The sequence below is a fragment of the Lagenorhynchus albirostris genome, chromosome 1 (assembly GCF_949774975.1).
Source record: "Lagenorhynchus albirostris chromosome 1, mLagAlb1.1, whole genome shotgun sequence".
Classification (NCBI taxonomy): domain Eukaryota; kingdom Metazoa; phylum Chordata; class Mammalia; order Artiodactyla; family Delphinidae; genus Lagenorhynchus; species Lagenorhynchus albirostris.
The window spans coordinates 114,221,677-114,235,142 of record NC_083095.1 but is presented as its reverse complement, the minus strand read 5'-3'; the positions used below and the strand labels follow the sequence as shown (position 1 = coordinate 114,235,142).

The 13,466-nt window shown below is 36.5% G+C and overlaps 1 protein-coding gene across 2 annotated transcripts in view; it reads left to right on the top strand.

Moving 5' to 3' along the window:
- The window catches only part of DNAAF4 (dynein axonemal assembly factor 4), a 74,514-nt gene extending 61,817 nt beyond the window's left edge, over positions 1 to 12,697 (top strand). Inside the window, exons 8-10 of one of the 2 annotated variants that reach the window (XM_060150338.1) lie at positions 9,093 to 9,246; positions 10,663 to 10,768; positions 12,321 to 12,697. In XM_060150338.1, the coding sequence (XP_060006321.1) occupies positions 9,093 to 9,246; positions 10,663 to 10,768; positions 12,321 to 12,430 (370 nt within the window). In that variant the 3' untranslated portion in view covers positions 12,431 to 12,697. The remainder of the gene's footprint in view (positions 1 to 9,092; positions 9,247 to 10,662; positions 10,769 to 12,320) is intronic. The other variant, XM_060150346.1, reaches the window with a different exon arrangement.
- Positions 12,698 to 13,466: the final 769 nt, after the last annotated feature.

Sequence of the window (13,466 nt, the reverse complement as noted above, 5' to 3'; positions counted from 1 at the left end):
GATATATCTTTTGAAAAAAATTTACACTGCACATCAATTCAAAGTCCCCCTTGGTTTTTTTGTTTTTTGTTTTTTTTTTAACATCTTTATTATAAGTGCTTTACAATGGTGTGTTAGTGTCTGGTTTATAACAGAGTGAATCAGTTATACATATACATATGTTCCCATATCTCTTCCCTCTGGCATCCCCCTCACTCCCACCATCCTATCCCACCCCTCTAGGTGGTAACAAAGCACCGAGCTAACCTCCCCGTGCTATGCGGCTGCTTCCCACTAGGTATCTATTTTATGTTTGGAAGTGTATATATGTCCATGCCACTCTTTCACTTTGTCACAGCTTACCCTTCCTCCTCCCTATATCATCAAGTCCATTCTCTAGTAGGTCTGTATCTTTATTCCTGTCTTGCTACTAGGTTCTTCGTGACCTTTTTTTTTTTTTCTTAGATTCCATATATATGTGTTAGCATACAGTATTTGTTTTTCTCTTTCTGACTTACTTCACTCTGTATGACAGACTCTGGGTTTATCCACCTCACTACAAATAACTCAATTTCGTTTCTTTTTATGGCTGAGTAATATTCCATTGTATATATGTGCCACATCTTTATCCATTCATCTGTTGAATGGACACTTAGGTTGCTTCCATGTCCTGGCTATTGTAAATAGAGCTGCAATGAACATTTTGGTACTTGACTCTTTTTGAATTATGGTTTTCTCAGAGTATATGCCCAGTAGTGGGAGTGCTGGGTTGTATGGTAGTTCTATTTTTAGTTTTTTAAGGAACCTCCATACAGTTCTCCATAGTGGCTGTATCAATTTACATTCCAATCAACAGTGCAAGAGGGTTCCCTTTTCTCCACACCCTCTCCAGCATTTATTGTTTCTAGATTTTTTGATGATGGCCATTCTGACTGGTGTGAGATGATATCTCATTGTAGTTGTTTTTTTTTTTTTTTTTGCGGTACGCGGGCCTCTCATTGCTGTGGCCTCTCCCGTTGTGGAGCACAGGCTCCGGACGTGCAGGCTCAGCGGCCATGGCTCACGGGCCCAGCCGCTCCACAGCATGTGGGATCTTCCTGGACCGGGGCACGAACCCCGGAAGGATTGGGGTGGGAGTTGGAGTCAGTTATGGCAGAACAGGAATAAGAAAGTGCAAAGGAATAGAGGGGGATGAGAGTAGGAAAGACCAGCAAATACGAACTTTCATGTGAGGACAAAGAAGAAGCATGCTTTTAGATCAGCCCAAAGATAGCAGGTTGATGGAGATGGTTAGAGAGTCCTTTGGCATAAGATGTTTTTGGTGCTGGGACTGGCTAAACATCTTAGACAGTGTTTGGTCTGGTCTTATTTTTGATATACTAATGCTGTGATTTCGATTTAAGTGTGGAAAGAGCAGATAAGATCATTGAGCTGAGGTTGGCATTTGACAAGTACAGCAAAAGACGTGTGTGTGTGTGTGTGTGTGTGTGTGTGTGTGTGTGTGTGTGTGTGTGTGTGTGTGTGTGTGTGTGTGTGTGTGTGTGTGTGTGTGTGTGTGTGTGTGTGACTGCTGGCAAAAGCAATGAATTCCCAGCAACCTCGTGCAAAAGTATACTTGGTTGCAGTCAGGTGTGACTGGTAGATTGTAATCACTTCAGTCTGTTGTTTTTTGTACCTTTTTGCCTCACTGCCTCCAATTAGGTAGAATAAGAAAGAGAAGCAAAATAGGAGAAGAAAAGAGTTAAAAATGAGGAGAGATGGAAGAAAACTTAGTAACTAGTGACACCCAGGGAAACAAAGTACAGTTAATCATAGTGCCAAGTACAAACAGATAAAAGGAAAGGTACTAATTATTAGAGAGAAATGTATCCTCTCTGGCAATGTAATGCAGTACAAAAGACAGAAACAGACATAATAGAACCCATTCAGAAGCAGTGTTGAATTTAAGCCAAAAGATAAAATACTTTCATCTCCAGAGGCTTTGTTTCATGCTAGCCTTCTATATTTACACAGGCAAAAACAATCCAACTGTCCTTTATTGTTTTTAAACCCGTGGGTAGAAGTGGACAAGACTTCCAAAAGCAGTAGTTTGAGAAAATTGTTTATGGGATTGTATCTACTCAAAAGAGACTCTTAGAAAAAGCCATAGAATGTTTCATTTTTTTAACCTAGCATTCTATTGCCAAGTCTTAGTTTTAAATGCCAAATCTACCTTTCAGGAAAATTTATAAGCTTAGGTAATTTTATTTGCTCATGAGAACATTTTACCGTTGGCAATTAGTATTGTACCAGATAGCTTTTTACTGAGAATGTCTCACATAAAACAGAGTTTCTGTGCTCTAATTTATATATTCGCATGGTGTGTTGTTATTTAACAGCCTTACATGACTCAGAATCTGTAAATAATAGCTACCCTTCCAGTCACTTATAATCATATAAGGTTAGATGAATTGTTGTTCTGTCCCACTGATGTTACTTTGTGCTTGAGTTTTAGCATGCGTTTTTTTGGATACTCTCTTAACCCCAGTCTGAAAGTTCCTTCTTCCCCCACATTAGGACCACTTGAATGCCATCTGCATACCTCACTCTCTACAGCAAATTGTAATGTTAGATAGGAGGAAATTAAGGATATATAATTCTACAATCTAGCACCCAGCATCATATTACTGTTGTTACGTAAAATTACCTACATTAGTTCTAGTGTCTGAATTTTCTTTTTTTTTTTCTTGGTCTAAGTGTCAGATTTTATCGCCTGCCCAATACTCCAGTCCTTTTAAGACTGAGGCTCTGCTTTGCTTTTACTTATTCTCTTTCCACCCAAGTTAATTCTCTTCTGAACGCCAGCTTTGTGTGTGGGAGCCTGCTGTTTGATGACCGACTAACCTAGTACCAACTTGTGCCAGTCTGAATTTCTGTTTGCTTGCTGTTTGTGAATTTTCTGTAGCTGGATTCTATCTGCCTGTCTGGATGTCCTTTTACTTCACGTTGGACTTTTTATTACTGATTGTTAACCACCTGTTACCATCTTCTCCCAACACAGCATACAGTTCTACTTGCCAGATTGAATTTCTTTCTAGCACTTTGGTTTGGATCCATGCCCTGGCAAGGACTGTGAAGAGTTAGCCTACCACAGTTTCATAGGTGCTGACAGAAGTCAGGAGACTCATGAGTCAAAGAGAAAGGACTTTACTATTCAAGTCACATCAAACAGCATGACCTTCATGTTGGTTCCCTCTGCCCCTAAAGTCCCATGGGGCCAATGCAGAGGGGGACCCAGGTGGATGCTGTACACACAGTAGGTTTGGTACCATAGCTGAGAAGACCAAGCTTAAGGAACACAGTTTTTTATAGAGGATTATTAGCAAACCTGTCCAATTTTTGCCTCACAAGGTGATGATATCTTTATTATACTGAGCAGTGAACAAATCTATTCTTTGCCCCAGAGACACTATCTCTATCTTCCAAGGCTGTGCACTATACAAACATCTTTGAAAAGATAGTCCCAAACAGAAGCTGTCAGTGCATCTGACATATGACACGCAGGGTAAAAGACCCATGGAGAATTGTCTCCCAGTATCCTCTTGTACTTGCCTACTTTCAGAACAGACCTGCCAAATCTGCCTTGCTCTGCTGCATTTTTTACAACTTTATTTGTTTATGGAGATAAGACAGTTTTCTTATGCTGCTACCTTTTGCCTGACTTAAAGAAGTTTAGAAGCCATATTCTAAGATGACTTCTTTGACATAATTATAATTTTGTTTGTTGATTGTATGTATTTTACAGCCCATAATATTCTGTTGCAGTACAGTCCCTATTATGGCCTAACTTGTCATTTTATTTTGTATGCAGTATCCTTTTCCTCCTTCCATCCTGAGTGCTAAATTGTACTGGTTGATGTTCCTTCACTAAGGTGCACTAATACTCAGTTTTAGAAGCTCTTGAGATACCAAGAATGTTTTCTACCCACATAAGATGCTGAAAGAAACCAGGACCTTAAAAGTCTTTTGAGGGGTAGGTGGCTGTTAGAGTCCTTATTACCCACAAAACAGAGCTGTTGTGTCTTGTATTGGAATATGTGTTACTCTCTGCCTCCATTGCTGTTTCTAAGCCCCACTGCTTTTTTTTTTTAAAATAAGCAAACATTGTTATAGTTTATTGTTATAGTTTAACTGGCAGATTTTTTCTTACTATATATAAAATGACGGTGTGACATATAATCTGTAACATCTCAGTATAAAAAGAACAGTACTACCAACGTACAAATTCTACATCTTGCTTCCTTTAGTCATTTCTTTTTTTTTAAATTAATTTTTATTGGAGTATAGTTGTTTTACAATGTTGTGTTAGTTTCTACTGTACAGCAAAGTGAATCAGCCATACATATACATATATCCCCTCTTTTTTGGATTTCCTTCCCATTTAGGTCACCACAGTGCATTAAGTAGAGTTCCCTGTGCTATACAGTATGTTCTCATTTGTTATCTATTTTATACCTAGTATCAATGTAAGCCCCACTGCTTTTGACTTCCCTTAACTCTTTTCTGCCCCTTTCTTTACTTCCCTCCACATTGCTTCTTTCTTATCACTCCTGCTTCTTGTAGCTTCTCCTGTGCTGAACTGTTGCTCAAAATGTTTGGCCCTTTTGGCCATTGCCAATCAGAATGTTTCTTTCTTTACAAAGTCAAGCCAATCAATCGTCATAAAAATGACAGGAGTGTTTGCAATTGTCCACGTCTCTTTTGTTCTTTCTGTACAGTCAGTACCATAAGGACTCAATATGTTTTGAATGAGTACTTTTGCATAATTCTTTTCATTGGCATTGCTTTATTTGGAGCCATCAGGCGAGACTTACTGGTTATTAGCTTCTCTGTTTAAATTTGGTGTTCAAAGGCTACTGCCCTTAAGACAGGTTTAATTTTTTTTCCCTTTCCTTTTGAAATTCAGCTATTTCTGAGTTCAGAACCATTCTGAAAGCCATAAAGCAAATTATGCTTTATTGGATGTTTGTACTGGTATTGAACTTTAAAGAATATAATGTTCATTTGGATTTATATTTTAATATATATGTAAACATTAAAAATGTTTAATACTTCATATTTCTTGCTATTATGCCTCCTACAGTGGCTCTTATTTTTTTAAATTTTTATTGGCGTATAGTTGATTTATAATGTTGTGTTAGTTTCAGGTGTACAGCAAAGTGAATCTGTTATACATATATATATATATGCACTCTTTTTTAGATTCTTTTCCCATATAGATCATTACAGAGTGTTGAGTAGAGTTCCCTGTGTTATACAGTAGGACCTTATTAGTTATCTGTTTTATATATAGTAGTGTGTATATGTCAATCCCTCTCCCCACTTTTCCCTCCTACATGCTACACTGGTTTGTTTCCTACATGCTACACTGGTTCTTTTAATACTGCTCATTGTAAGCTGTTCTTCCCTTAGAATCTGGGAGAATTTTTCTGTTAAAACTGTTACATTATAAAACTGTAAACTTATATTAAAGATGAAAAATGGAGCTCCAAATAAATGTATTAATATAAGGTTTATATAGATATAGACCAATGGAATAGATAGCCCAGAAACAACCTTCACATATGAAAATCATATGGTCAAATGATTTTCAACAAGGGTGCTAAGAATATTTAATGGAGAAAGGATGTTGTTTTTCAACAAATGGTGTTGGGAAAACTGGATATCCAGTTTTCATTTCATTTTCAGCCTTTATTCCAAAGAATGAATTTGAACCCTTACCTAACACCATATACAAAAATTAACTCAAAATGGATCAAACACCTAAACATAAGAGCTAAAACTATAAAACTCTTAGGGGAAAACATAGGATTCTTCATGACATTAGATTTGGCCATATTTCTTGGATGTAACATCAAAAGCACAGGCAACAAAAGAAAAAATGGTTATTTTGGAATGCGTCAAAATTAAAACCTTTTGTGCATCAAAGACACTGTCAAAAGAGTGAAAAGACAACCCATGGAATAGAGAAAATATTTGCAAATCATATATCTGAAAAGGGCTAATATCAGAATACATATAAAGAACTTCTACAACTCAACAGCAAAAAATAAACAGCCTGATTAAAAAATGTGCAAAGGACTTAAATAGACCTTTCTTCAAAGATATGCACATGGCTAATAAGCACGTGGAAAGATGTCGAACATCACTAATCATTCAGAAAATGCAAATGAAAAGCACAATGAGATAATACTTCACACACAGAAGGATGGCTATTATTAAAAAAACAAACAAACAACAACAAAAAAACAGAAAATAACAAGTGTTGGTGAGGTTGTAGAAAAATTGGAACCCTTGAACAGTGTTGGTGGGAATGTAAAATGGTGGTGCACAGTAGAGAAAACAGTATGGAGGCTCCTCAAAAAGTTAAAAATAGGCTTACCATATGAGGGAATTCCCTGGCAGTCCAGTGGTTAGGATTCCATGCTTCCATTGCAGGGGGCACGGGTTCGAACCCTGGTTAGGGAACTAAGATCCTGCATGCTGTGCAGCATGACCAAAATAAAAAGAATTCCCATATGATCCAGCAGTTCTGTCTAGATATACACACAAAAGTATTGAAAGCAGGGACACAAACAGATATTTGTATACCATGTTTATAGCAGCATTATTCACAATAGCCAAAAGGTGAAAGCAACCCAAGGGTCTATTGATGGATAAATGAATAAACAAATGTGATATATCCATACAGGAGACTATTACTCAACCTTAGAAAGGAAGAAAATATTGTCACGTGCTACAACATGATGAACCTTGAAGACATTATGCTAAGTAAAATAAGCTAGGCACAAAAGGACAAATATTGTCCTTATATGACTCCACTTATATGAGGTACCTAGAGTAGTCAAACTCACAGAGACAGAAAAAGAGTGGTGGTTGTCGAAGGTAGGAGGGAATGGGGAGTTATTGTTCAATAGGTGTAGAGTTTCATTTTGGGAAGATGAAAAAGTTCTAGATATGGATGGTGCTGATGGTTGTACAAAAGTGTGTAAAGTGTGTATGCATTTAATGCCACTAAGCTGTACACTTAAAAATGGTTAAAGTGGTAAATTTTAAAATTAAATTAATTTAAAAAGAAGGTTTGAAAAAAAAAAAAGAAGGTTTGTAGTAGACACAATAGGTTATCTAGCCAACATTTATCATCTCCTTTTATCCTTGTTGGCGGAGTCCCTATTTTGTTTAGGTGTGTAGACCTTGCCTATGTGACTTAGGGTGAGGACCCTGTCCCAAGTTCAGCTATAAATTCTGATTGACTGCAACAAATCAGGATTACTTTCATTACACTGCTGGTGTGTGTGTGTGTTTTATGTATATGTGCAGTAATGTGTATTATAATATTGTTTATAAAAGCTAAGTATCGGGAAACAAAACACCTAAGTGTCTCTCAGTAGGAGGAGACTGGTTTTAGAAATCCTTGCACAAATGAGAGAGTGGTCTGTAAAAATCTCTGTAAAAATAGTATATCTCTATATTTATTAACATGGACAGATGGTCATATTGTTGAATTTTTTTAAACGTTCCCAAACAGCAGTATATAGCACTGAGGAGTGAAACTGGAGAGAGAGAGAGAGAGAGAGAGAGAGAATGGGTAGAAGGATTGAGAACAGGAGAAACTGGTGTTTTTTTTTAAGGCAAAATATTTTTTAAGGGTAGATATTTTTGGTCAGTGAGATGGGAAAGGAAGTGAACTGGGAGATTTCTGGGCAAGGTTTCCTTGCTCTCAAGGAGCATATACCAGAAAATACCGTCCCATTTTCTTCTAATGAATATTGTGCCTGAATGTGGCACCTTGAACTATGCATGAGGAAAACCAGCTCCAGGATGAAGTAGCTGCTGAGTCCAGTAGGGTGGAGAAATGGAAGGAACCTGAGGCCTTGATAAGATCCTTGTTCTGCTGATCATATTGGGCATGGAGCCTTTCCCTCTGAACTTGTTTAATGTGAGGTGATCTATTTCCTTCCTTGTTTAAACCAGTTTGAGTTGAGCTTCTGTTCCTTGCAGTCAGAAACATCCTAGCTGAAATGAGACATTTCAGAAAGGTAAACTGTTCCCACAGAATTAGCTTTTCTAGTTTGAGGAAGTTATTTTAAACTTGAGTCAGGCTTAGGTTAAATGTCACAGTGGTGTCATTTTACCTTTTATTCATGATTTGCTGTCTCCTTTTATGGGTCTACTTTTGAAGTCATCGTGTTTATTATTCTAGAATTGTAAAGTGTAGAGTACAATCGACTGGAAATGAATACAAAGTACAAAGTGTTGTTTTTATGGCACTTTTATATTTGGCAAAGTATTTTCTATTTTCCTTGGTTTATGCATTTTTCGAAATACCAGGAACTGTACATGAAAAGCAAACAAGACGCTTTATGTTTTAAATACATCCTTTAATTATGTACATCTCTTTATTTGAAGAGAATTTTGGAAGGGTTGAACTGAAAGAGTGTATTTATTAGGATGCTTTTGTTTTGCAAGTAACTGAGAAACCCAATTTAAACTGACTTAATGTTTAAAGGAATTTATTGGCTTATATAACTGAAAAGCTAAAGGTGTGTTACATTTCGGGTAAAGCTTGATCCAACAGCTTAACTGCCTTTTTATCCTTTTCATAATTCAATAGTATCAACTTTATTCTAGTGCTAGCTCCTCCCACAGTATGAAAGATGGTCAGCAACAATTTGGGCTTATATGCTTTCTTCATTTGTGTCCAGCAGGGGGAGTTTTCCCAATTTTTCGTTCTCCCACTTTGGTAATAAAATCACAGGCTTCATTCTCAATAGACCAGTTTAGGTCATAAATCCATCCCTTTGTCAATCATTGTAGCAGGGTGGATGGAAATATGCCTGTTGGCTTAAGCTGTTGATTGGCTACCCTTGGAGGTGGAGGTGAGGTCAGTCCCGTTCAGATTACATGCTGATGTATGGAGGATAGGTGGGCTTAGTGCCACCCGCAATGTCCATTTTACAAGGAATGGAAAGAAAGGAGGCCATCCATCCCCTGTGCCAAATATCATTAGATATTATTTCTGTGTTTCTCTTTTAGTGTTACATTGTTTTTCTTTTATGTTTTCGTCTCATTAGCAAATTGTTTGCAACAGAAAACTATTTGGCAGCTATTAATGCATACAACTTAGCCATAAGACTAAATAGTAAGATTCCACTACTGTATTTGAATCGGGCTGCTTGCCATCTAAAACTGAAAAACTTACACAAGGCCATAGAAGATTCTTCTAAGGTATGTGTATCTATTTATTTATATATGGTGCTTTAAAATTGTTATGCTCCTATTTATTGGTTTAAATGATGCCCTTATCTTTTGTCAGTTAAATTTGAATAAGTGAGTTGCAAGGATTTTAAGAATCTTGCTTTTTACATCTTTTTACTGAAAAAAAAAATTCTTTTTTTTATTTTGTCCATGCCACGTGGCTTGCAGGATCTTAGTTCGCCAACTAGGGATCGAACCTGTGTCCCCTGCATTGGAAGCACAGAGTCCTAACCAATGGACCCCCAGGGAATTCCCCCCCAAAAGAATTTTTTTTTTTTTAATGGACAAGGAACTAGTGTTTCTTGAGACTTCAAATTAGATTAGAGATCCCCTATCAATTGCCCTGGTGTATCAGTTGAAGTTCAGAAGGAAATTAGTAAATGGTTGTCAGTTTGTGCTCACCTTTTTTCTTATTAAAGTTTTGCAGACTTGATGAGAGATAGAAGAACACTTGGTGTCACTACCGCTTGCACAGTAAAAGGATATCTCCATGATTATTTTTCCATTTTCAGAGTAACTTAGTATATTCTAATTTCCATTATGAATATCATGTCATTATCTTAAACTTCTAGTTTTTTCTGTTCCCCCCCCCATATCAAAGTAACTTGTTTTAAGGGAAATCACATGCAAAATCTCTTATGTGTCTCCTTGAGATTGAGGATATGGAGGAAACAATCAAGTCCTCGTATTTTTTTTTTTTTTTTGCGGTACGCAGCGGGCCTCTCACTGTTGTGGCCTCTCCTGCTGCAGAGCACAGGCTCTGGACGGGCAGGCCCAGCGGCCATGGCTCACAGGCCCAGCCGCTCCGCGGCATGTGGGATCTTCCCAGACCAGGACACGAACCCGTGTCACCTGCATCGGCAGGCGGACTCTCAACCACTGTGCCACCAGGGAAGCCCTAGTCCTCATATTTTGATCTCATTAAGCTATTGAAGATGTGACAATATTTTTGTGATCCAGTTTTCCTTTTAGTAGCATAATTTCGGGCACAAACAAATATTTATTGAATGAATGAATAAACGGAATCACCAAATTTAAATATAAAAGCATTATATATAGTATATATAATACTATAATTAATAGCATTAATTAAATTAATGCTATTTAATCATCCCTGCTAGTAAAGGTAAAGCTGTAGAGGTTTCAAATGATAAACTAAATCATAAGTTTGGGGGCAAGGGTATGAATCTCATATAGGAACAATTGAACAAGTCCTAAAATTGTTCAACATAAATGTATGTATTTGATAAATTCCTGTCCTAGTTAAGCCAAAAATTTAGGTGGGTGAGGGCTTGAGGCTTGTTTTAAAGTTGAGTTTTATCATGTTTTTGCTCAAGTTTAAATTAGGAAATTATATTTTTCCCTATTTTTTTTTCTTTTTGTAAGGCACTAGAATTATTGACACCACCTGTTGCAGACAATGCTAACGCAAGAATGAAGGCACACGTACGACGTGGAACAGCATTCTGTCAACTAGAATTGTATGTAGAAGGTAAGAAATGACAGAAATGTTTTAAGTTCCAAGTTATACTCTAAAAAAAATGTCATTGCCATTATTCAAGATGACCCCATTATTTTATACGTTTAGCATTTAATTTATTCTTTGCAATTTCTGAGAAAACAAAAGATGATTTGAAATATTTTAAAAAATCATTGTTGTAGAAGGGAATTAACACAAGATATAAACATCTCCCTAGGTCTAGGGAGATGCTGTAGTATCAGACAAGTTTTTTTGTGGAAAGATGTGTGATAAATGAGTCACTTAAGATATAATGGAAATTTTAAAATGAGCTTCTTTGGTCAGACACACAGACACTACATACATACATACATACATACATTCATAAGCTCAGAAATAACTGATCTACCACAATGTATGATCAATTGCTTATTTTTGTGAGACCGTACTAAGGTTTGTAATTCAGTCTCATGTGTATGGAAGCCATATTTATTTAATTTTTATTGTTTTAATTTTTATTGTTTTTCATTTTTAATGTAATTAAGGACTATTTGCAGTTACTCATATTGCCCCCGAGTTTTATCTTCAGTGCTCTTCTTCCCATACTTCCCTACCCAGATTCCCGTTCAGTTTCCCTTTATTCAAGGCCTAAAGGCCTATTCCTGATGATGTCTTGCCAGGGAATTGGCTTTAACTTATAAAGTTTTATTATTTCTGACTTGTTTGTAAGCTTGTTTCTGCCATTTTTAGGTTTTTCCAACCAAAGCATCCAAATTAGGTTTATATGCCTATCCTTTTTTTTAAGAGTCTTATTCAGCTTCATGAGGATAAAAATGATCAAGACAGGAATGAAACACTGTAAGCATTCTTTAGGAATTGCAGCATCCTAGACTTTTTTGAGCTAAAAGGACCCTCCCTTCATTTTAAAGATGAGAACATGGAGACTTAGAGACATTAAGTGATTTGCCTGAAGTGGCATGGCAAATCAATAGCACCTGGAAGTCAAGTTTCCTTAGAAATTCTTCTCACTGATATTTTTGTTAAAGATTTAGATCCAGTTATATATTTTTAACAACCAGTCCACAATGCTTTCCTTTTTAACCAATTTTCCTCAAAGAAATTTTGTAGATAGGATAATTAGAAAAAAAAAGAGAGCACAAACTATAGTCTATAAATTATATAAAGTATGGATTGAGTCTACCAAAATTATTTTTTAAAATCTAGAATTTTGAAAGAAGATGACATTTATTACTTTTTCATGGAGGTGATAAAAATGTCCTTTTGATATATGAGTTTTGAGTCTATTCATGCTTTAATGAATTTAAGCTGTTAGCTTATTTGTATTTCAGTTTAAAAAAACTGCTTCTTACTGAATCTTGAATGAAATCATAATTATTTCTGAAATTACTGAAAAATTTCTTCAGTCTCTTAGAGACCATGTATGTGAAAATGGGAATCTGACTAAAACCCGTTGCTTGTGCTGAACCATGGATTTAATGATTCTTTTTATTTTTTAAAAATATTGTTTAGATAACACAAGTATTTATAAAGTATTTTATTCATCATCATTGCTATATAAATATAGGCCTACAGGATTATGAAGCTGCCCTTAAGATTGATCCATCCAACAAAATTGTGCAAAATGATGCTGAGAAGATTCGGAATATAATTCAAGGAACAGAACTAAAATCTTAATGACTACTAGAAGCAACTAGGTATTGTACTAGGTATTGTTCTAAGTTTTACAAAAATAACTGGAGGCATTAGGAATCTGCATATTATGGCTGATTATACAGAATCACTTTCTCTTTAGTTCTGTACAGGGCAGAATATTATAAATCTGTAGAAAATGAAATGTTTGATTTCAGTGGTTTTTGAATAAGTAAGTCAAAGTAAGAATAATCTCTTTTAATTATTTGTTTCATATTACAACATAATTGTATTTTTTTGTTACTGAATTCAGCTTGCCCTTATAACTAACAAAATATTTGTTGGTGTGATTACTAGGACGCTTACTGATTCATTTTTAACAAGGAGAAGTTTAAAATAAACGATTGTATTTATAAAGTATTTTTGTTTGTATTATATACTACTCTATTTAATTGTCTGAATGATTGGGCTTGGTATAATCCATACTGATGTTTTGACTTAGTCTCCAAATGCACAGGACCTTCTTTTAAAAAAATACTGCTCCGCTACCTGTTGTTTGAGGTTAGACCAGTTTACCCTAGTAAAACAACTGTTTGGGAAACCTTATCTTCAACTTTAGTTGTGGGAAGTGTTTGCCAAAGTGTCGATCATATTTCATAACACTATCTGGTGATGATAAATTTTCTAGTGAGATTTTTTTCTAGTACCTTCAAGTACATCAGGAAAAAAACAAAAGAAGGCAGCAGGGACTTCCTTAGTGGCCCAATGGTTAAGAATCCGCCTGCCAATGCAGGGGACATGGGTTTGAGCCCTGGTCCGGGAAGATCCCACATGTCGCAGAGCACCTAAGCCCACGCACCACAACCACTGAGCTTGTACTCTAGAGCCCGAGAGCCACAACTACTGAGCCTGCATGCCACACCTACTGAAGCCTGTGCGCCTAGAGTCTGTGCTCCGCAACAAGAGAAGCCACCACAATGAGAAGCCCACACACCGCAACGAAGAGTAGCCCTTGCTCGCTGCAGCTAGAGAAAGCCCGTTCGCAGCAACAGAGTCCTAACACAGCCAAAAATAAATAAAT